Below are 25,313 nucleotides of genomic sequence, written 5' to 3'. Positions count from 1 at the left end.
ACAAAAGGTCTCAGTCATTCAGAAATAGTGTTTGATCATGAGCTGAGTCACTGAGCTCTCATTTCCTTCTCAAAGCTTCCTTGCTTCCAGGCCTCTTCCGACTTCCTGTACAGGTGTTACCAATGATACTACCAATGATACTACTTCCTGTACAGGTGTTACCAATGATACTACTTCCTGTACAGGTGTTACCAATGATACTAATGAAGGCTCTGTTCCATTCTGGTGAAACAGAGTCAGGGTGCTGCTATTGTGCATGTTGGCTCACTGTATGGCCCCTGTATGTACAGTATCACTGTATGGCCCCATACGGGTGTGTAACTCTGAGTGTACAAATGGAACCAAATGGATCCAGTTGTACTCTCAGGTCCTTGCGATTCTTGCGAAGCAATCATTTGCCACTGAAATCGCCTTTTGACGACTCCCATCCAAAGGCCCCGGGCACGGAGATCGCCACTGGACGCCTATTTTAATATCAATTGATTACCGTGATCAAATGTCCTGTATGCGCTCATAACACTCCGGTTCCGGTAAAAAATAAAAAATAAAAGAAAACGGAAATTAAAATTCCGATGGCTTATGCTGTCTATGAAGACACAGATTTTTGATAAGAAATATTTCGGATTCTTCTTTTTGGCTCAAAACAAGCTAGATTTGCGGCTCATTTCTCTAAACAATATGATCCTCGCTTACAGAAAGTATGTTTTGGGTGAATTAAATTACACTTTTGCATACAGGATTTTTACTTCCTGACTCGCAGTTTCCGGACAAATCGGCTTTCAATCTAAGAGTCTCGCCATATTAAATACAAGGACGGCGCTCTGAGCCAACCACCAGAAGGTGCTGTGGCGCCTAATTAGATCATTTGTATCATCGGTAACACCTGTGAAGGAAGTTGGAAGAGGGCCGAAAGTCAGATGAAGAGTCATTTCCAAAATGATGTAGGTGCATAGAGCCCCCCAACACAAACAGATCTTTCTATGTTTAAATAAATCAATCAATTAATAATCACAGGGCTACCATTTTGTTTCTCCACCTCCATGTCCACGATGACGATGGACTCGTCACATTCCGAGTCACTGTTGATGACGATCAGCTATGGTTGCTGAACCCGCAGCAGCCGCTCTGGTGCCAGCGGATTGTTCTGCGCTGGTGGAAGCATGAGCTTTGGTGACAGAGGTGTCTCGGGCTTTGGTGGGTGACAGAATAAAACACACGTCAAAGTAAATATTACAGCCACACAACTATTTTAAAGTCTCCAATCCACTGACTGGTTATGTCACATTACTGCTTCCCTGGGTGGTTATTATGTCACATACACAGTGTTGTGTCATCAAGGTGTCAATATAGCTGGGGGTGGAGCATGGGGGAAAGCTCAAAGTTCTCCCAACCGGAATAAACAGTGGGGTGTTGCATTTTCAAACGCAGGTGCTTTAAATGTATACTAATTTAAAAGTAGGCGTCATGGCTTGCCAGATTTTAGATGACCCATTTAGGTTTTAGAACCTTTTCATATCAACTAATCCAAATTAATATGTATTTGGCGAGGAGGGACCCCCATCTAATCGGACACGCCCAGCTTGTAGATGTAATTTTACAATGTATAGGGACTGTGGCAACATTATCGTCTACTCTACAGGGGTCTTCAACGTTTGGTTGTAGACCCCTGGTGGTTGTTACAATTGATGCCCTCAATTATTGACATGACAAAGTTGAGTTTCTAAAAATGTAGAAGACAGTCGTAGAATAGAGTCCTCTTTGTTTTGATTACCGGTATGTAATGGTGGAATTTCATTTTAGGTTTTAATTTGGTTGCCAAGTATGAATGTTTTGACCCCAAGAAGAGTATCCTTCACTGCAAACTGCAGAAGCCAGAAAGTGCCAGAGATGTAATGGGGATCCTTTAAATGAACTACAACATGCATTTAAAACTGTTTATTTCTAATGGTTTGAGACTATTTCGGTCTGGCTTTAAAGCTGCAGTAACACAATGCCCTGATGTGGTGGGGGCGCTGTGTATGCAAATTACTTTCTCCACCACACCCTCCTGCCAGCTACTCCCCTACCACATCTTTGACTCATCTTTGACCTCCCCCCTCCCAGTCTCCAAAGAATGCAGATTTGGAACTGAAGAGGGGGAGGGATACTTATGCCTTCATTAGAGCTATGGAACGGTTCTCTTCCTACACTCGCATAAATGTAGACCAGCCTCTCGTCTGTAGCGTAAATACATGGGGCTAGAAGCAAAGAGTGGCAGAGCCTTAATGCAACGGCAGCAAAGGACATTAGGGCTATGGACCAGAGCTAGGAGATACTGTACCTACCGTATGACATCACGAGTAGCACCAAATCTGTACATTAAAAAAAAATCACACCTGTGTGAACTGAGTGGTGCAACTCCGTGTGGGGGTCCCTTGTGGGTCCCCGGAACTTCCAGACCAACAGGACATATGGGGTTTCTACCCGACAGAGACAATATGGGATATGTGTAGGTCAGCCTTGGGTCTGCTGCTGCTTGCATTGTGTAAATAAATCAAAGTCCTTTAGAACGTTGTATCGTTATTGGAACATTTTGACCAAAGCTAAATTATATATTGTAAAGGTCATGTCAGGCCAAGTCCTAAATCATAGCCAGAGTTGTCTCTGTGCAGTGTGCCGAGATCTCAATTAAACAATTGGAAAACATCAGCCAATTCAATTGGACCACTTGGGTGTTACCCATGATACTAATGAAGGCTCCGTTCCAATCCATTCTGGTCAAACAGAGTCAGATATTGTGCATGTTGGGCTCACTGTGTCAATGTGAGGTCCAGGAACCCCCAGGGTTAAGGGAGTTCCAATTGGATCCTTAAGGTAGGGTGTGTTAAGGCTCATTCATAGTCTGGATTTTCGGTGGTGAGGTGACCACCGGAGCTGAAATAACGTTGAGCGGTGGCGAGTAAAAACCGCCATGGGGGCGGTGGCGGTGGTTTGCTCTTCACCACGGCTTGTGACGTCATGTTGTAGTTCGGTGGTCACCTCACCACCGAAAATCCAGACTATATGAGCCTTAACTCAGTCTGATTGTACTGTAAAGTTCAGCAAAACACTAGGCAGGATGACCGATTACAGTTCCAGGTTTGGGTGGTTCATTAGACTCTAATGATTAGAGCATTAGAGTACACAGGAGGAGGTGTTGACTGGAATGAATGAATGAGTCTGTGTGCGCGCGCTCAGGGCTGCTCTGGGGTCTGGACTGCATGTGGCTACACTGTGCTGTACTGCACTGCCATCTGTTGGACACACACACACACACACACACACACACACACACACACACACACACACACACACACACACACACACACACACACACACACACACACACACACACACACACACACACACACACACACACACACACACACACACACACACACACACACACACACACACACACAAAACCTACAACCTTGTAACCAAGCTGCTTTGCTGTGTTCATCTTGAATTAACCAGAATATCCACACATCGGCCTTGTCCGATTAGATGGGGGTCCCCCCCCCCCTGGGACCCCCACACAGAGTTGCACCACTTACTTCACACGGGTGTGATTTTTTTATAATGGGATGAATCTAGAGTTGAAATACCCTCCATTGACTCCCCATTCATCCAAATTGCTTTTGTGATCTGCTTGTATTAAACAACGTTAAACTCACCAACATTGCAGCTCAGGCCAAGCTTGAATTATCATTTTTCAATCTGTCGAGCTTTTGTTTCATAAAAATCCACCGTAGACATGTTATGAGCTACTTTCTGTCAGGAAATTCTCTGCAGAATCATTTTTTTTCTAAGTCTTGGAGTTTGGAAGCACTCGTCGAAGTAACCACCTGTACCACGGCCCCACATACCACCTGTTTCGCATTTGCACATAATGCAGGAGGCAGCAGTGCGACCCATTAATAAAAACGAGTGCTTCCAAACTCCAACACTTAATCACCTGCAGAGAATTTCTTGACAGAAAGTAGCTCATAACATGTCTACGGTGACTTCATGAAACAAAAGCATGGTAGATTGAAAGAGAATAATTCAAGCTTGGCCTAGAGCTGCAATGTTAGTGAGTTTAACGTTGTTTAATACAAGCAGATCACAAAAGCAAATTGGATGAATGGGGAGTCAATGGAGGGTAGCCTATTGCAACTCTCGTGGCAGCGGTGGCCGAACGGATTGCGGAGCGGTCTTGATACCGGAAGGTCGCCAGTTCGAATCAGCGGTCCGACACGTTACAATTACCACCGCTGAAGTGCCCTTGAACAAGGCATTGAACCACTAAGATGAAATGTGTTCTATGAGCAGGGCCTGGCTGGAAACAAGTTCTTGAGCTTAGCCCAGATACCCTGGGTAAATATAGTAATCATTTCATTTCATTTCATGCATCCCATTGTAAAAATAAATCTAGAGTTGCAAATTGCGGCTAGGGGTCCCTCCTCACCAAATACATATTAATTTGGGGGTTGTTGATATGAAAAGGTAGAACCAATGAGACTACAGCAGCTGTCTAAACAGGTCATCTAAAAACATGTAGGCCTTATAGGCCTAGATTTGATATGCCTATAAGATACCGCATCAAGTAAACAATTAACTGTAAGTTCACAGTTAGCAGATCAGCATAGCCTACTATAATATAAGGGTGTGTGCAAATTCATCGGAAATGTGTAGCCTAATCCATGTATGAGACAAAATTAAGCCACTTGTGGCTTTGAGGCAATTAGCTGTGGCAATGCATTAACAGCGACGTAAATAACAAAATTAAACAAACCAGGCAGCAATGTAGCCTACATCAAATGTCATCAGCTGATGTTAAGGAATCAAACACAATGTTGTACAAACTATTAAAGGCTTAGGCTAGCTCATGGTCCATAGCTAGCCCGTCTCCGGACCCCCCGGGTTGAGCTCCTTTGGACCGACCACGTAGGGTCCGGTCTCACCGGATTCAAGCGACATGGGACGCAATCTGATTTCCCCTTACTTACCCCTGTGCTGCGGTGTGGGTGTCATGCTGACATATTCCAAAATAAGCATATGAACGCTATAGGATACAACGAACCCTCTCACCCCCCCCCGAACGGCACAGAAGCCGTTAAGTACGACCGTTTGGCAGCTCTGAAATTCTCTCTTCGGTCCCTCCTTGTTGACATCTCGGTTGGCTAGAGGTAGGCTAGCTGTAGGCTAGCTGCGCCTACGAGGCGCGTAGGGAGGCGCAGCTAGCCAACCGAGAGGCTGGAGGCGGTACAATGGGATGTCAACAAGAGAGAATTTCAGAGCTGGCAAAACGGTCGTACAAACATTAAAAATACTTAACGGCTTCTGAGCCGTTCGCGGGGGGGGTCAGAAGGTTCGTTGTCTCCTATAGCGTTCATATGCTTCTTTTTGAATATGTCAGCATGACACCCACACCGCAGCACAGGGCTAAGTCAGGGGAAATCAGATTGCATCCCATGTCGCTTGAATCCGGTGAGAAGGAACCCTACATAAAGTCATCAAAATGTCAGAAACTTTAACGTAGGGTTCCGAAAGGAGCTAGGTCCATAGCCTATAAAGGTAGCAAGCAGTATGGACCAGAGCTATCTTTAAGGATAATGACTTTTTCTTAAAAGTCTTTAAGAGCTAGGCTTAGCTATAGTACTAGCCCTGAAACATGACTGTCATGATGGTCAGTTCGAGCGTCATGTGAACCATGGCTACTATAGTACAGAATGACGTCTGTAAACACAGATACTCTCCAAGTAAACGAACGTAATCGAACAAGTTTATGTAAACATGATTAAAACACCGTGTTCAGCAACTGAACAGCATTACACAATACTGCACAATTAAAGCTCGTCGCATGTTGTTAAACAACGATACTAACAGAATAAACAGTAATCCACAACTTTGTGACTTTTGTCAAACAGTTTAGGAGAACAGCCAGATAAAGATGAAACAATATAAAAGTTAATTCACTCACGTCGGTGAAAGAAGTATGTTGACATGGGAGAAAAACAGAAAAGCCACACAGGTGTATGCGATCACTGCGATGGATGAAACGGTAACAGGTACGCTCGCCCCTTTTCCAACCTCGCCCCCGCGAAAAGTGAAGAACGGTCGCTAATAATCTCGCCCCAAAGCATGGATATCTCGCCCCATGTTTATTTCATGTTTATTTTACCTTATTTCTCATATTAGAACATTTAGAAACAACATTTAGTTGTTGTTGTTGGTCAAATGATGCATGGATAATGAATGGCTGATGGCTCAACCCCCTCCATTGTTCTGGAAATTCCATTCTGGAGAACATTTAGAACCAGTTGGTTGTTGTTGTTGGTCAAATGAAAATGATGCATGGATAATGAATGGCTCACCCCCTTCCATTGTTCTGGAAATTCCATTCTGGAAAGGTGTTCCATTTGTTCCAGGTACTCCATTGTTACTGAAATTAGTTGTTGTACTATTCTGCTATGTCTGCCTAAAAGTACAGTAGCCTACTTGTTAGAGTTAAAGATTTAGCTGGGGACCTGGGCCTGTTACAGTAGGAAAGTCTGTGAAATATTTAGGGCGGCTGTGGCTCAGGAGGTAGAGCAGGTCGTCCAATGATCCATGGGTCGGCGGTTCGAATCCCGGCTCCTCCTGTCTACATGTCGAAGTGTCCTTGGGCAAGACACTGAACCCCAAATTGCTCCCGATGTGCTAGTTGGTACCTTGCATGGCTTCCGCCGCAATCGGTGTATGAATGTGTGTGTGAATGGGTGAATGTAATGCACAATCTATGTAAAGCGCCTTGGATAAAGGCGCTATATAAATGCACCATTTACCATTTACCATTTACAGACTTTCATACTAGGCTGAGGAATATATATATAGCCTATATATATATATATATATATATATATACCTCGAAAATACAACGGTTTTACGGGGCAACTTGTCCGGACTTTCGCCCCGATACCAACTCGCCCCGCGAAATGTGTTAATGTACTTAACAGTTGTATTTCCCTCCCTCTCTGAAATCTGTAATTATCTTGTATACAGATTTATTTGATTGTATAGTAGTCAATCTCTATAGCCTACTCTGTAAAATTAAGAAAGAATAACATGAGTCAGAGACGGTGACTGCTTAATTAAGTTAATTTAGGACATTCTAGCAGTTAATTTCGTTTTATTAAACACATTTCTTCCATGTAGCCCAAGATTTGTAATGGCATCAGCAAGCTATTATGCCCGTTGATATACAGAGTGAACTTAACAATGATAAATTAATATGATAATACCTTTTATATATAATCACCAACATGAATTATGTTTGTTATTTACATGGTAGAGTAGTGGGGTGAGATGGAAAAGGGGCGACCGTACCTGTTACCCAATCGCACACGTGTGTTTGTTATTAGATGTAGATAATTCACTCTACCAGTAGATGGAGCCGTTGATCTACTGCTCCCAGAAGGGAATGAACACATACCATATGACATTCACAAAAATAAATAACACTTTCCTACTTCACTACTGTCTGTCTCTCTCTATAAAGACTATATTAAAGGCTTTCATTTATGATCTACCTATATAAAGTAAACCGTTAAAATAAATTTAAAATTAATATTTTAAAAGTAGGCCTACATGATGATTGATTGATTGATTGATTGATTGATTGATTGATGAATTTATTAACAGATTGGAGAATTACAGTACATTTCAAGCACAACTCAAAACAAAACTGTTAACTATGTGGACGACACCATAACGCATTACACTTGTTTACAATAGGGCCCACCATGTCCAATTCATCATAACAATTAGAGACGTACAAATATACTCTATATAGCAAAAAAAAACAGGAAATCATCATAGGGGAGGGGACAAAAAGGAAAGAAACAAACATGCATCCAGTGAGGGGGAAAGGGGGTGGGGGGGATTCAGGTTTTACAGGGGCCAGTTTTGAATTGCGGCTGTCCGTAGGTGCCCTTTGAGAGCGGTTTTGAAGGAGTCAAGGGATTCGCAAGTCTTAATGATGGCGTTCCACATTTTGGTGGCATAGGAGTGAAAATAATGTAGTCCCTTGTTTGTTGTAGTTGCTCTTCCTCTGGTGTTATGGGTTTGGACTTCGTTGACATTAAGGAAGTATTTAGCCCGGTACATGGGTATCTTGGTGCTGTATCTTGCCGAATCTTGTGGACCAGACCCATTGCGAGATGCTGTACTCTGTCGTCAACCCTAAGCCCTAACCCTAATAACATAAATAATAATGAATATGTGTTTAGACAATGAGAAACATTGTGTTCTATCAAACCCACACACCTGACCTGACCTAGATCGAAATACGCAAGTTAAATTACAAATTGTGCCCAAAGTGCGTCTAAGTTGCTCTTATCAGCAATAATAATAATAATAATAATAATAATAATAATAATAATAATAATAGGTTGAATTTATATAGGCCTAGTGCCTTTCATGAACCAAAAAAAAAACAACCACAGACAAACAAACAAAGAAAACAACAAATAGGTCAATACAAAAACTGCTACGAGGATAAAACCAGAAAGGCACTAAGGCTTCTTTACATCAGGTATGTGTGTGTGTGTGTGTGTGTGTGTGTGTGTGTGTGTGTGTGTGTGTGTGTGTGTGTGTGTGTGTGTGTGTGTGCGTGTGTGCGTGCGTGCGTGCGTGCGTGCGTGCGTGCGTGCGTGCGTGCGGGCGGTACAGCACCTGCACCACTCAGTTCAGACAAGTCTGATTTTGAAAAGGCTATAAGTTGGACTGAAATATCCACTGCTCGGTGAAAGTTGTCTCTCTTTCTTTCTTTCTTTCTTTCTTTCTTTCTTTCTTTCTTTCTTTCTTTTTCTGTTCTTTCTGCATACTAGATGGCAGATGCTGACATTTATCTCCTATTTAGACCTCTTCCATGTTCCTTGACTTCACTTAGCCTACTTCACCCTGCTTTACAGACACACAATTCAATGTATGGCAGGAGAAAACATACGTTTACATTTCCAAAGCAAGTGTCAAAATACAATAAAAACAGTTGAACATGTGGAAAGTACTCCAGTTGGAGGAGGTGCAGCATTTTGTAAACAGAGCTATGTCACATTGCACCGTTATACACATGTTATACACATGTTATACACCGTATAAAGCTTTGTTTTAATACAAATAGCATGTTTTTGCAGTCACTTTGGGGCAAATAGCATTTTTTCTCAAGACTATTTAAATAGGCTAGTAGGGCCTATACAAAAACTCAGATTTAAGATGTGTTTAAAGGTAGCTCTGTTTACATGTGCAGTAAGTATAGCTACAGATAGTACACATGCACGCACGCGTGCGCGCACACACACACACTCACACACAGCCCCTCTCTCTCTCTCTCTCTCTCTCTCTCTCTCTCTCTTCCCAAATAGGCGTTATTTATTGGCATACATCATTCGCCAAGGTAAAAGTTGAAACTGCAATCAAAACAAAAATAATGGTGCAATTGAAAGGGTGAGCTCGGAGCTGGCCTGCTGAGAACCGCCCACCGTCAGACTTGTAAACAGAAAGCAACGTGGTCTGCTGGGTCAAAAGGACAGCGATTTGGACCAAACCCTCCGCCCCTCCCCCATCGTGGTGCAGTTGAAGAGCAGAGAGTGGGAGAGAGGAGCGGATGGATGAATTGACGACATGAAGTTATCATGGATGATATGGACCCCAGCACCATTTACATCTAGTGGTGTATCTGAAAGACTGAGGGATAGGGGAACATGATAAGCTTTGTTATAAACTGACTCTGACTGATATGTTCAGAGCCCACAACGTGCAGAAAGATGCTGAGGCTATGGGCTACTGGCTATAGCCTACGGTGAGTAAACTTATAGAACACTGTTGTTTTCTCATGATGGAGGAGTCTGGGCCTCAATGCCAGATAAATGATTGATAGGCTATAATAACCAAATTAACTCATAAGGGTCCATTGGTTTAAATTTGTACGAGTGTCAGACGGTTAAGGGTCCGGTGTGTTTTGTACAGTCAGCTTAATTGGCGTGATACAATAAGGCATTTATAGGCTACAATAAGTCAGAACGATTGTAAAGCTCAAATGTGTTTTGGAATTGTGGGTCCCACCCCACAAGTGGGTGACAGGGGGCCTAATTGCCATAATAATAAACAATCGTGTTTGAGGACAAATATGCATGCATGTTTTGTGCCTATTTTAACGTTATGTTATCTTTTTTGAAATGCCAGCACTTTATTTGTATTCCTGAAAAAGTGTGCAGTTGGTATGAATATCATGTGTGTGCGTGCGCGTGTGCGTGTGTGTGTGTGTGTGTGTGTGTCACTCTGACCATGGCACCGCCACACCAGACATGTGTTAAGCATCCTATCTCTGTAGAAATCACTTTGCTCTGAGTCTACGCCAGGCAGGGGTGGCCATAGTGTTTGATAAAGTTAGTAAAGGGCATTGAGCTATTGTATTGAAACTTGAAACACATTATGTTAAGATGGCATGAATTTGGTAGAAACTTTTTTTTATTTTTATTTTTTACAGCTGTACTGTACAGATGGATGATGGAATGCTAGGCTTATATGTAGCCTATAGTCAAATGGTTATGGTAGGCTTAGGCTACAGTACATGTACATCAGGTGATTGGAAGCACTCTTTTCTTTTTCATGAATACATCGTGCTGCCGTCTCCTGAATTATGTGCACATTCAAAACAGTTCATGGTACGCAGGCCGCAGGGTTAGGGTTAGAGAGAGAGAGAGAGAGAGAGATGGAGAGAGAGAGAGAGAGAGAGAGAGAGAGAGACAGTGATTGAAATATTTATTAACAGTTTGCAGAATTACAGTACATTTCAAGCACAACTCAATACAAAGACTGTTAACTGTGAGTGGATGACCCAATAAAGCAATAAAGCATTACACTTGTTTACAAGAGGGCCCACCTTGTTCAAGAGAGAGAGAGAGAGAGAGAGAGAGAGAGAGAGAGAGAGAGAGAGAGAGATGGAGATAATTAATACTACAATCTGGAGCTTCATTTAACTCAGTTTACAAAATAATGGGGTCCATTCATTTGCAATCATTGCAGTGGTCTGAGTGAAGCTTGTGGAGATATTTTACTAAAACACATGTTCTGCCATAACTTTTAAATGCATATAGAGCACAAACTGAGTAGCCAGCACAATACACACATGCATGCAGCACTGCCACTGTGAATGGCGCCACGGTGAGTCTGCTACCGGGAGGGCGTTTAGGTGATTAATGTCTGCGTACAGTATATGGAATATATATGACATGTATGTATGACGGATACCGGAGAACTCACCAGTTTTCAGACTCGCCGCGGTTAAGTGCACTTTAGTTTTACTTCACGCTACTGGAACGTAAGTCGGGACTTGATCACCCCGGCTGGGTCACCTGAGTGAGGGGTATGATGTCCGCGAGACCTGAAACCCCGATGACCTTGGGATACATCACTGAGGATACGTCCCAGGTGCATCCAAGCGAGGTATTCTATTTAGTGACTCATAGGAATAGACTATGTGACAACCAGGTATAGTCTGGTGACCACCGGAGAGACGGGTGTCAGCCGAAATGTAGACGGCACCCCGGGAGCAGTATGGGTTGGCGCCCCAGCCTGTATCCTCCGTGAGGAGGAAGCCCAAAAACCTTTGATTAGGCCTTTAGGAGGACCATTCGAGCCACAAGCGGAGCCTGCAGTACCACCCCAATTTTCACAATGTTTGCCTGTTTCTTATGTAATTTCACAGAGGCTACTTAACAAGTCATCAAAGTGTCACATTAAAAATGTGCAGATACTCTGCAGTTGTACTGTATGTTTGTTTGCTGTTGAGTGAGAAAACAATGTTGCACATTATGATAATCATCTGGGGAAGACCCCAAATAATTTTCCCACCCCCAGTTTGATGATAATCCTACTACAAAAATCGGCTTCAACTATGATGACACATCAAATGCAGATAGAAGCCCCTGCCAACACTTCTACTGCAATTATAACAGTTACAGCAAAATCAAGTTACCCATGCTCACCATAAGGGGTCAGCAAGAGACAAGCTATGGATGGACAACCCCACTGAGCATTATCCCATCCTTGCCCTAGAATATTTTGTGCAATTAAATGGTCAGCTAGACAATGATAACAAAAATTGAGTATGTGAATACCAATGACAGTAGGCCTACCAATTCAGGGTATTATTTACTAATGAATTACATTGTTCAATTGTACATACTTTGGTGTTTAAACTTTAGCATTCCTACTTCATCTAGTGTAAACTCTAAACAACTATCCTCTCTCTTTCTCAATTCATTGCAATTTAAATGAAGGTGGAACGAAAATACATCACTTGAATGCACCTGGGACGTATCCTCAGTGATGTATCTCAAGGTCATCATAGGGTCTCGCAAACATCATACCCTTCACTCAGGTGACTCAGCCGGGGTGATCAAGTCCCGATTTACGTCCCAGTAGCTACCCTCGATCAGACCCACTAGGGAAAGACCAGGGCGGCCACACAATCCGCTGGAACCACTCTGCCGGGACTGGGGGGCACAATTCTGGCATGTGAGGGACTAGGCTCTGTGGATACCCGGTTGACACCCCTCCTGTCCGGGCCCCTCCTATGTCTCACCATGTCCACTCCTGCTCTCACCAGGAGTACAGCCAGGACCGCCAGGACTGGGAGGTATGTGGAGGGACTATAGGCTCTGTGGGTTGAGTGGACCCGGTCCGGGTGGGGTATCTTCAATTCAAGCTTGCTATTTTCACAATATGTATCCGTGGAACTGAGTCAAACTAAATGTAGGCAATTCCCAGTGCTTGTCCATGATGGATGATGATAGTCATGGAAGGATAACCTTCTGAAAGCTTCATGGGCAAAGATAATCAACTTCAAAATCTAAAAAAAACGGTCAAAATGACCTGTCATGCTAGTGGTTAAAGAGATAGTTCAGATTTTCTTAACTTAAGCTGTATGAAATATTAATTGCCCGAGTCCAGTGGTGAGAGTTCTGCTCTGGTTTTGGTGAAATATTAAGTAGTTCCGGTCATTTTGTGGGGGGCACAGGGGGCCACGCATTAAAAGTAAATTCATCCACAAAACTAACGTCATTTGGATTGTTGACCTATTTCTAAAATATTAGTGCAACTTTCGTTCCTTTTTGACCCCTCTATCACACAGAACTATGTTTTTTGTGTCCATATCACTACGCCCAAAAAATAGTTCCATGTGATAGACAGAGTGGTCAAAGTTGAACGAAAGTTGCGCTAATATTAACTAATTTATTTTGAATGCGTGGCCCCAGTGCCCCCCACAAAATGACCGGAACTACTTAGGCTAATATTCACCAAAACCAGAGCAGAACTCCCACCACGGGACTCGGGCAATCAATTATTACAGTTGCAACCACTATTTTAATGGCAAGAATTTCATACAGCTTAAGTTAAAACAATCTGAACTATCCCTTTAAGAGGTGGCCATAAAAGGGGTGACCAGGTCTGTGGCCTTCCTTCTGGCCCAATTAAAGCAACCATTTGAGTGTTTGAGGGTAAGGAAACTTGTTAACCAATGTTATCGCTGTTGTCATTCATTTTGGCAATATTATGGTATGGTCAGTTTAGCCTGAACGCACGTGTCTGTGCAGTGAATCATTCACTCACACACACACACACACACACACACACACACACACACACACACACACACACACACACACACACACACACACACACACACACACACACACACACACACACACAGGATATGCCTTGCTGTACCATTTGATTTGGCTTGATTGGTGCAGTCAAGGTGGTAATTCAGAACAATAATATGGCTTCTCTCCTCCGTGGATGGAGATCCATGATTCCTTTAGTTGACTTATCTCTTCTCTTACACAGAGAGACGAGTCTACCAATCAAATCATGCTGCATGCATGTTTTTACAATAGTGAGGAGATACAATATCAGACAGAGAACCTGATAACATCATTAATAAATACAATTTAGTTGACTGACAAGAGATGCTCTTCAGCTCTTGTGGTGGTGTCAAATTCTACACAAAGATTTGAGCATTTTAACAAAACATACGACCATGAAAACTTCAGTTGTACTAGAACCAAAACCTGAAGGCTTCTTCCACAGTTCAAAGATATAAACACAATATTTTGTTTATTGTCATTGAACACACAACCCTGAGTTTTCATATTATAAAAATCATTACATATCTTCTACAGCATGTATAAATGCACCAAGTCTCTGTCTGTCTGTACGTATGTGTGTAATCCACGTAACTCGATAACCGTTCGCCAAACCGACTTCAAATTCGACACACGCGTTCCACACCACCACAGGGGGTGCAGTGGCTGGTGTTGAGTCGGTCGGACCCACGGTTGTCCAGAACCGCCCCAAAAAGGCCTCTGCCCGGGTCTGGACAGGGCCCCTGCCCAGTGTCAATATATATATGGAGCTGGCCTGTTCTGACATCATTCTGACGTCTGCATAGACTCCATGTTTGGGCATGCCTGCACAAAGAACTCCATCTGGGCATATAAGGGACACAGACAAAATATCTGGCCCCACATCATATCTGGGTGGGGCATGCATTTCTAACTTGCATAGCCTTCTTTTGTACCTGGCTGCTGATATCATGCCACCTTTTTCTTATTGCAGTCCAATCCCGCAGGCCACAGGGACAGGAGGGGGGCCATGGACTGGGCAATGGCCGTCCACAGGTTTCTCTTGGCCTTGATGTCACTTGATGCCACGGGTGAGTCTTAACCGGCCACGTATGTCGGACTACTAACGCACAACACATGGAAAGAGGAAGTCCTTGAGTTTAAAAGTTAAAATGACACTTGGCCCTTTTTGCAAAAAACATATGTTAATGACGTTTAGAAGATGTAGAACACTTTCCTGGGGGTCTTTATGTGTGTAATATGTGGTTTTACATATTTTAGATTTTAGCAGTGAGCCCAGTGTCTCTGATGTCATCGACACTGGGCTCACTTCCTTCCTGGACTACAATTCCCATAATGCTTTGGTGCACTGCTCCTCCTTGTGGATAGGGGGAGGGCTGTCTTACTGAGACGACATGTAGTCCAGGAAGTAAGTGAGCCCAGTGTCCATGTGGAGCATATTTTGAATTATCAATGGCCTTCCTCCTCCTCCTCTTACCTGGGGGTTCCATCTCCTTCTCCCACAATGCAACTGTAATTTCTCCTCTGCTCTATCTACCAGACAGTGGATCGGGACCCATGTTTGAGTCGTGGACTCATTTTAACAGCTTCCTACATACAAAAAAAGTATTTGTGAGCTTGTAGATCTGGTATTTTGTCCCAGGCAAACGTCTAATTTCTCTTTTGTGTCCTAAGCTAAAAGTTTGGGAAACACTGCTCAATTGTAGTAATTTCTGATATTGTCCTTGTCACTAGGGATGGAGCCCAAAAATCGGGTCCATTACAAACCCGGTTCGGTCCGAGTATCAATAAGCGTTTGGCTTGTCGAGCCTGTTATCGGGTATAGCCGCAGCGGCTGACGTCATGGGCTGCTCGCTGTAAAGGGGGCTGGGACGCGACGGGTGGTTGCGAGGTTCGTCATTGTTTGCCGTGAAAGTTTGGTAAAGACAAGAGGGGAGCTAAATGTAATAATGTAGCCTACCACAGTTGTTGCATGCACGAAAGGGAGCATTTTGACAATGCATAGACATCTGTCCATAATGTATTGTATTAAACCCAAATGTGATACCTTTGCAGTTTGCATGTCTGCACCGAGTCGAAACAACACGGGAGCCGTCAGCTGCTGCTCTTCCATCCAAGGCATGTTATGCTTACCGTGCTTGCTGCCCAAGCACGGTAAGACGTTGCCATACGTTATTAATCCAATTCATAATAATACGTTTGGGAAACTCTAATCTCCCTGCCATAGAGTTATAATACTGTATCTCCCGCGGATCGATTGAATAGTCTCACATATACGTGACGTATTCAATGTGCAACTTCTCAGTCTATTGTTGCCGAAAAGGCAGAGCTACAAGCTCACATCGCAGTGCAACCAGATGCGGTGTGAGGTTGTAGATTGGCTATTTTTGGTGTGTGTGTGTGTGTGTGCGTGCGTGCGTGTGCATGTGACTGTGTATACACCTTAGAACTGTTTATTGGCATACAAACTCACAACTGGCCAATACAAATAAGGTTCTGTTCAGAATTAATTGTCTCCCGTCTTTCCACAAAATAATAGCATATGCTCGATAGTGGGCTCGATAAGGACCCGGCTCGAACTTTAAGTCAAGGACCCCCAAATTGACACTAATTATTGACAACTAATAACGTGTTCCTTCCACGCGCTACGTCCGGCCGGGGAAATTCCCCCCTGTCAGGTGAAAAGAAGCACCTTGGACTCCTCATGCATAGAAGGAAGCTTGTCTGCTTGCCCCCCCAGGTTGGCAGAGGAAGTGTAACGCCCAGGATTACATTAGATAATTGACACTGGGTGAAAAAATGGGTTGCAAAATCGTGGGATTAAAATTATATAAAAAAGGACCCCCAGTTTGACATGCATATTAGTCTACAGACCCCATTTAATGGCATTTCTATCTCTGGGACCCCCAATTTATATTGTAAAATCAATGTTAATTTGACTCAGAGTGTACAAATGGAACCAAATGGACCCATTAGGGTCCATTTTCTTCCATTTGTACACTCTCAGAGTCCATTTGGTTCCAAACTATCATTTAGCTGAGGACCCCCTGGAAATCCCTCAAGGACCCCTGGGGTCCCCGGACCCCACTTTGGGATCCTAGGGTACGTACCCTCACGAAAAACATACAGTAATCCTGGTCTCTATACTGCCTCCCCCTGGTTAGTCAGGGGCTGCCTGATGGAGGGGAAAGGAACTGGTTGGAATAATGTGTTCACTACGTCCTACCTGGGAAATGCGTAATAAGAAGCGGCCTGCTCACTCCTCATGCTCAGTTCAGGGCTCTCCCCAGGTTGGCAGAGGGAGAGTAGCGCCCAGGATTGCAGTTTAGGCAATTGGCACTGGGTGAAAAATGTGTTGCAAATGTTGTGGTATAAAAATGTATTTAAAAAACAAAAACAAAAGCACTTTATTATCCTGGCTTGTAATCACATTTGAGGCCATCTAATATATCTAGTCTTTAATTATATTTGATTTGTGCACAGATGGCCATATTTGTAATAACATCACATGCTAATGTTATTATGTTAACCATGTTCTTTGGTCAGCATCAGTTCATTTATTCATAATGTTGTTAATACAAATATTTATTTTTATTGTTTGTTTCAAGTATGGCGGCGGCGGCGGCGGTGGCTCAGGGGTAGAGTGCCTGGATGGCAACCGCAAGGTTGCCAGTTCGAACCCGGGCTCCCCCAGAGTTACTGTCGAAGTGTCCTTGAGCAAGACACTGAACCCTTAATTGCTCCCGATGTGCTAGTTGCCTTGCATGGTTTCCGCTGCCATCGGTGTGTGAATGGGTGAATGTAATGCACAATCTATGTAAAGCGCCTTGGATAAAGGCGCTATATAAATGCACCATTTACCAAGTATGATTGAGGAGCTGCAGCGCCGTTGCATGCTGGTGGTGACCGATGTCCAGCGAGAACTCCACAGACCTGGCTCCACCTCTCAGCAGCAGTGACACTTTTACTACTTCACTGATGTTCACATGTTTTGCTCGTTGTGGATTGTGGAGCATGTGCATGACATCTGATACCGTATCACCTTGCAGTTGCCTGGACGTGAAGTGGAAGACCATGCCCAAGAAGCTGATGGCAGAAAAGGGTCTGTACAAGAAGCACTCTCTGGAACATCCACTGCTGAAGGGCTTCAGCACATACCTGAAGGTGGACATCGATAGGTCTAATCATAAACAGGAGGTGAGGAATATTAGCATAATCCATCTCACCTCAGTCCTAGTTGCACGGACCCCCACTCCCATATCAGCCCTACTGTTGTCCCAATGGAGGCCAACGACATAAAGTTACAAACTGACTGACTTGCAGCTTCTGAAGCTACCAATGTAACATGCTTTTATTTTCAGGTTCAGAATGTGGCCCGTTTCCTTTATTACATGAACCCACGGGAAGTGTTCCTTGAATTTGTCAGGAACAAGGAAAAGACCAGAAAGTACCTCCGTGAGCTCGATGATGCAAAACTGAAACATCAAACTCAGCTGACTTACATCAAGAACGTGAAAAGGTTGGTAGTATTTGGTGTGAATTACTGGCCCCCTCTTGTGATAACTTGGGAGACCTGCAGTTAATATGGTATATGAACTTCATTGACTTTGATTAATCTTTGATATTTTGTACCTTAATCTCTTTTTATTTTATAAGTCTTAAATAGCAATTTCTTCCAATAACGATTGCTTTAGAGCAGGGGTTATTTTTGCCGACCCCACGCTTTATATAGTGCAAGTGAAATTCATATGCCGGCCTGAAAATGTATTTTCTGTTCATTAAAGCGTTTGAGAGACGGGAAGACCCCTTTTATGTAACAAACACTTTATTGCAATTATTATCAGAATTTAAACATTTGAATGTCTTAACAAAACATTTAGATTTAACCAGAAATATCACTTATAACACCATCAAATATTTGTACTTCCTTGGACAGATTCCTGAAGTACCACACGTACACCACCGACCTGAGGCTTCAGAATGAGACACTCTGGTCCTCATTCACAACGGCGTTTACGCTCATACCGTTACGTAACGTGAGCGGAGCGTGAGCGGACAGGCATTTACGTCGATTCCCACATTACGTGGGAATTCATGAACTTCAACGTGAACTTGACGGTGACGTCGGATGGTCGGAATCTCCGCTAAAAGCTGCGCCACCTCAGAGGGTCGTGTACTGCTTGCGTAGATTTATTCAGAAGGCTTTAGTCTTCATTCTGAATCAATTAAAAGTCCCCAAATCTCAGATAAAATATGTAGGCATTTGTCCAAAACATTGGTCAGCACATACAAAAATGATAGCTTATATAAAAGCCAAGTATCACTTGGATGCCTAAATGCATGCATTCTAGAGGCAGGTTAGCCTAGAGTCCCATACAGAAACTGCCCCTGCAAACCCGACACCTTTTTATTTATTTATTAGGATATTTCTAGCATGCGCGATTGCGCTGCACTTGACAGCTTACTACTCGCAGTGCAACGCGTTGTGAGCTTGTAGATCGGCTCTCGCGGACTCGCGCTGCATGTTAAAAAACAAACTCACAATTATAATAAGAACATACACTTATCTGCATTCTGCACTGTACGAATTCATTGGAAAATGAATATAACGGTGCGGTGAGGCCGGCCCGGACAGAACAGATTATTTCTATGGTTCACAGACATGCAAGTCCACATTATTGCATCAGCGCGTGCAATTCGGCCAGTCATAGTTTTAAGCCAGTGCACCTTAATTAATTATAATATGGGGAACTTATAGCTAGGCTGTAGGCTACTACATTGATGAGATCAATCCAGTTTGGTGCCAAATGTCTCGCGAAATTCGCGAATCATTTTAATATGACGACATCATCATAAATTAACCTGCACTTAGATCTGACAAAGAGGAGGCTCCCCGCCGTATATGGTTGAAATTTTAAATAGCTATAGGCCTATGCCTACGTGTCCATGATCAGAACAAATCCATTCTCCACATATGGCATTCAGACAGATGACAGTGAGATGATATTAATCTATTCCCCGCATGAATCAATGCAGCTCTGATACAAATATCGGATATATGTTTTACCTCTGCAAAGGTGTGAGTGAGCAATTGTTCAATAGAAAAGAAAAGGATTTATAATATAATTGCCAAGTACGCTAGCTTGCTGCCTTGGTCCCGAACTTAAATAAATAAATGGCCAAGCTGCATTTTATACCGTAAGTCAGCTTGACATTGCTGCAGCGGTGCGGAGCAGCGTTCACCGTTTTGTAAGCTTGGGAAAATGATTTATATAGTTTAATGGTAGGCTATAGACAATATAAAGAATCACGCACAAATGTAATGGTATATGGATGTAAAAAAAGAGACTGCAGGTGGTGGTCGTCGCTCCGGCGCTTGACATGGTCAGATAATTTTCTTTTAATTTCCTAATATAGCCTAATTTCTTTCCAGCAATCATTTTTATTTTAATTTGTGAAGCCACTATACTGGAAAATATCATTATTTTGTTGCATTCCGTCAGGAGGACCTCTATTTCGTTTGAGCTGTAAGGCCTTCTTTTTTGTTTTTTTTACTGCTGTCTGCTGAGTCATGCTTGACGCCTTTTATGGTGTGAAATGGGGCGTGGCTCAATGCAAATGAAGTTATCCGCTGATTTTCCGATCATTTGGCACCCGCTCGCATTCACCTGCGTACCTCACAACATACACCTGCGTACCTGTGGTACACACCGCTCTTTGAATTGCACGGCAAAACAACGTTGCGTGATCGGACGGAATTTCCCGCATCAGTTTACGCTTCCGTTCCGCTTCCGTTACACTCTTGCGTATTTCTCCTTTGTGAATGAGGACCTCTATGAGCACTTCATTCATTTCATCAGAGCTCTCCAGAATAGCTCCTCCAAGAAAGTGAGCAAAGAGATCACCAAAAAGAAGTGAGTTGACTTGTTTACACGAATACTGGAGAGGTCGCCTTTTTACCAACTCGGCGTACAGCCGGCAGAACTGCTCAGCCTCATCTAAACTGATTGATTGATTGAAAAATGGTATTCACAGTCTGTAGAATGGGTACATTTTAACGAAAGTACAGATAATTACAAAAACTGGGGATAAAACCAGAAAAGGCACTAAGATGTATTTACATCAGGGTCCTCCATTTTCAATTCATCAGAACATTTAAAGACGTAACAATATACACTTCTATGAAAAAACCTTATTTCTAACCTTATTCTCAGTAAAACCAATGCAAGAAGTGCCCAACCGAGCATCCGGAGTGATTTACATAGTCTACCCGGAAAATACAATTTGTAAATGCGATCATTGGTTGTATTTAGCTGTGAGCTGTTGAAAATTGGCCAAATTGGCCAAAACTCTGGGAAAATAATTTAAAAGTCCACACGAAGAAAACTCTCTCTCTCCTGCAGTCCAGTCCCCCCACTCATTAGTTTTTATTGATAACGTTCACCTTATCGATCAGGCTTATCGAGCCAGGTTCTTATCGAGCCTACGGGAGATGACAATACATTCTGAAGAGAACCAGTATCTTTTACTAGGGCCTACTAGATGGAAGGCAATTGACCTTTTTACCAATAAAATAATATTACAGAAACTGTTAACTGGTTAATATGTGTACCGTCACTTTTAAAGCGTAATTTTGTTTACCCGAGCAGCGATGGTTGGCAGGTATCAATACACTTTTAGACCGACATGTTTGTGCCAGCATGGATGATTACATTTATTTCTTGATCGCCTCTTGTCTTGATTGTTTAAACATGACTTCATGGACTCAATAAGCTTGTTATCGTATTTTTCCGGGTGTCGGTTATCGAGCTCCATCCCTAGTTTTTACCCACTATGCAAGCACCATCCCCTCCTGTACTCTGAATATCTTTGCCAAAGCATTGCTGATGTGCAAGCTCTCAACCGGTCATTGTGAGCTTGTAGATTGTCTATTTTCACCCCAGGACACTGAGGAAAGGGACACTATGGTTCAAGTGATTACATGGTATATCTTGTTTTTCATATAGGTATAACATGTTGATAGAGGAAAACAAATTGACACCAAAAGACTGCCTTGCTGTGCTGAGGGCTTCAAAGAAGGACTTCTTGATCATTTTGGGAAAGGTCTACCCAGAGCAAAGCACAACCCTGCATGTGGCTGAGTGTGCCTTCGTGCTTTACTAGTATCTGGAGGCACTGGTGATCCTCAAACACCTCCAACGACCAGGTGTGGTGAAGGGCATGACTGTGAGTATTACTATATTATTCTTTATTGATTGCGATATTTATATCCGATGATGTGTTTTCATCCCGGGCCGTGTCTGCGAACAGCTGATATCAGGCACCGCTGGACCGATCCACATGAAACTTGCATGCACTGCACTCCCCGTGGGCCAAGGAGGAACGCCCACATCGTTCAGATTATGGTGGCACTATAACAGTAGGGGTGGGCCACGATATTAACATGGATGGAATCGCAAAGTTCATAATAATTTATTTATGTATTTTCAAACGTTCTAGTACTGTAAAAGCAAAGTAACTTAGGAGACAAATTGGAAAAAATTGCAATATCAAATCAAATCGCAATATAAATTTAATTGGCACCCTAGATATTGATATGGTATCGAATTGGGAGGCAAGTGAATCGTCCCTCTCCTATAACAGTCTCTTCACACTCTGTTTTATTACTGCCTGATTTCTTGGCTCATGACATGCTGCCATGCCCATTTCCACCTGGCGGCTTTTTTTCCGTTTTTCTTCCCCCAAATTCACACCAGCAAACAAGCAAGCAATAATGCACAGCTATTAATGCGTCCGGATGAAACGAGAGAGTGAACTTATTAATGAAATAATGATGTTAGAGGGAGGATGACTGAGTTAAGCAGTCACACCTGGCCTGAGTCAAACTAGAACTGGACTCAGAGCTGGGTGTGGCTGCGCACCTGTTGTGCATGGACTTGATCAAGGCACAACAGGATAAATCAGTCATCTCCACAAACACTCAGGGGAGAGCCTCTGTCCGGATGGTGGAGACTGGAGAGCTATCTGCTCTCCTGTGTATTAATATTATTGTGTATAATTCCCTGCACATGGAGGAATAAACGTTCAACTTAAGGAAGCTGCCCTGTGTTGTGTCCTTCCTTGCCCTGGGTAGTGACTAGTTGGTCACAAATGAATTGAAAGACTAAACAACTACAGGCCAGGCTACTGTTTTCAAAATGAATAAATGCCGACTTCCAGCATACACCTATTGCTCTACGGCTGCAGTCCATGCCTATCCAACACAATCTTGAGCATTATGGATTATCAGTAAACCAAGTAACCAACACAAAATCGTGCATACGTAGTTAGAGGGACCACGACCAATCCATCTTTAAAGAAGTCTTTATTTTAATTGTGCTGGGACTAGCCTATAGCCAATTAAGCCAAATATATTGCTGAACAGACCTGCCTGCAGTGCAAAGTCCGGAAACATTGATAAATGTTGATGCATTATGACTCAGGTAAAAGATCAAGATAGAGAAGGAAAAAAAACGAAATTAATTCATGACACTCGGACCAATATATGTAATAGCCTGCACCCTAAACAAGTTATTTGTCAGTGAGAGAGTGAGATTGGTGCATGGCAACAGAAATACAGTCGTGTCGCCTCGTCTTGGTTTGTTCATTGACAACGTGCAGTCACGTTCGTATAGAAACCTGACACTGGCACTTTTCTAGCACAAATGTATGGCATATATCACCCAACCTTACTAGTTGCCATTGTGACTTTTTTTATGCAGGTGGAGGAGTGGATTGGCAGAAAGACAACCAAGTCGGGCCATGCAATCATTGGAGTAAAGGACCACAAGAACGGAGCTCAACAAGTCTCCATGTTTGCCCTGTCACCGAAGCAGGAGCTGGTATGTTCATCAGATTTCCTGTCGGAACCCAATCGAAAACTGTTCAAAGGGAGACATTGATCTTAATTCTTAATTCTCCGCCAACAGTGGTTTGACATTTACTTCAACCAAGTGAGGCCGATACTCCTAAGCGCTAAGCCTGACAACAGGAAGCGCAAGCGGAAGGCCAGCGATGCAAACTATTTCTTCATCTCCACCACAGGGAGGCAGATCCACAATCCCACCAGTGACCTGAAACGTCTGCACAACAAGTACGAGAACCCCCGATATGATCTATTATTAACCCATTTAGATCAGTGGTTCTCAACCCTTTTCATGTCAAGGACCCCTAGAATTATCTGTATTTGGCCGTGGACTCCCATCTGAAAATATGTAGTTCCAGGCACCCCCAGAAGCAAAGATTTGAGTTAAAAATGTTCGTTGTGGAAGAATATACATTCAAAGATTTGGCCACATTTTCACGATTTTTCAGAAATAGCAGACCTACAAGCTCGTAGCACGGCACTTGCTACGAGCTTGTAGATCTGCTATTTTTCACTAGCTAAAGTATAACATAATGCTTAAAACACCAACAAGGGTTCCCGTTCAGCATGGGTTAACAGCTGTTTCAGGTGAGCTGTGTCGAGATAAATGTTATTAAAATGTCCTCTCTTAATTTTCATTTTAGAGCCGGAAGACGGTCAATTACGAGCCAAGAGACACGCAGTCTTTGAGACTGCTACCAAGTGTATGAGCGACATAGACAAGTCTTTGGTGGCCGACTACCTCACCCATACCGTTACAGTGGCAGAAAAGCATTATCGCATGAAGGAGCCAGATAATATACTGAAGGCCAATCAGCTGCTGGCTAAGCTGGCTGGTGAATCCAGGTGAAGATGTGTTACACTGTATGTATCAATAGAATTTATAATTTTTGATTGATTGATTGAAATATTTATTAACAGTTTGCAGAATTACAGTACATTTCAAGCACAAACTCAATACAAAGGCTGTTAACTGTGAGTGGACGACCCAATTAAGCATTACACTTGTTTCCAATAGGGTCCACCATGTTCAATTCATCAAAAACATTTAGAGACGTACAAATAGACACTTCTATATAGACAAAGAACAGAACAGGAATTCATCATAATACAGTGAAGAAATTGTAGCCATGATCAAACTCATCATAAACTATATTGTAGGCCAACGGAACTCTGATCTTCTACTCTTTATTTAGTGCTGATGACGCAGATGACGCTTCCAATCACGATGAGCCTGCCTGTAGATCACGTCATGAGATAAGAGCCCAGAAAACAAAAAAAAAGAGAGGGGAAAAAAGGAAGATAAACGTCCCCAGAGCTGAAGGAATCATCAAAAGCCTGAGAACCAAGGGATCTATCAATATGGCTATGGAGTGAGGAGGTCTTCAGATCTTCTGCTAACAGGCTTTTCTTACGCGTTTCGGCGTAAAGCCTTCCTCCGTGTGTATCTGAGATATTCAGAGATACTCAGATACACGCTGAGGAAGGCTTTACGCCGAAACGCGTCCGTGTTGTGATTGTCCGTGTTGTGATTGTCCGTGTTGTGATTGTCCGTGCTGCACAATATGCAATAAATTTACCATTAATGGACTTTGGAGTGCTGGCTGTCTCTCTCTTTAACAGTGATTCTTCGTGAGCCGTGCACCCGGTAATCTGCATTTTTGTATTGAGTGCTCGTTTTTTCTACTTCTAAACAGGCTTTTCTACCCCGTGGGAGA

General features: G+C 43.0%; 2 protein-coding genes across 3 annotated transcripts; both read left to right on the top strand.

Annotated features, from left to right (window-relative positions):
• Nucleotides 1-15,784: 15,784 nt before the first annotated feature.
• Nucleotides 15,785-21,854, top strand: LOC306916335 (uncharacterized protein; the record flags this gene model as incomplete). The annotated part of the gene is made up of 6 exons (XM_079494169.1): nt 15,785-15,845; nt 17,741-17,888; nt 18,053-18,210; nt 18,628-18,717; nt 20,552-20,605; nt 21,698-21,854. The coding sequence occupies exons 1-6, from the start codon at nt 15,817-15,819 to the stop codon at nt 21,852-21,854; spliced, it is 636 nt and encodes a 211-aa protein (XP_079350295.1). The 5' UTR covers nt 15,785-15,816.
• On the top strand, nt 20,525-25,025 carry LOC306916258 (uncharacterized protein). 2 transcript variants are annotated; one of them, XM_079494077.1, is made up of 6 exons: nt 20,525-20,605; nt 21,698-21,917; nt 23,453-23,572; nt 23,660-23,823; nt 24,240-24,441; nt 24,792-25,025. In XM_079494077.1, exons 2-5 carry the CDS (start codon nt 21,912-21,914, stop codon nt 24,283-24,285), a joined length of 336 nt encoding a protein of 111 aa, XP_079350203.1. In that variant the 5' UTR covers nt 20,525-20,605; nt 21,698-21,911; the 3' UTR covers nt 24,286-24,441; nt 24,792-25,025. The 2 variants fall into 2 exon arrangements, with proteins under 2 accessions (XP_079350203.1, XP_079350204.1); XM_079494078.1 differs by having other exon boundaries at nt 24,240-24,459.
• Nucleotides 25,026-25,313: the final 288 nt, after the last annotated feature.

This window comes from Electrona antarctica, assembly GCF_951216825.1.
Source record: "Electrona antarctica genome assembly, chromosome: 23".
Lineage (NCBI taxonomy): Eukaryota > Metazoa > Chordata > Actinopteri > Myctophiformes > Myctophidae > Electrona > Electrona antarctica.
The sequence above is the reverse complement of the archived record's forward strand: the minus strand, read 5'-3'. Positions and strand labels throughout refer to the sequence as shown.

Bases quoted from the DNA above. Each gene is read 5' to 3' on its own strand.
- LOC306916258 (XM_079494077.1), top strand. The intron at 23,573-23,659 runs GTATGTTCATCA...CTCCGCCAACAG, and splicing joins TGTCACCGAAGCAGGAGCTG to TGGTTTGACATTTACTTCAA. The intron at 23,824-24,239 runs GTACGAGAACCC...TTTTCATTTTAG, and splicing joins CTGAAACGTCTGCACAACAA to AGCCGGAAGACGGTCAATTA.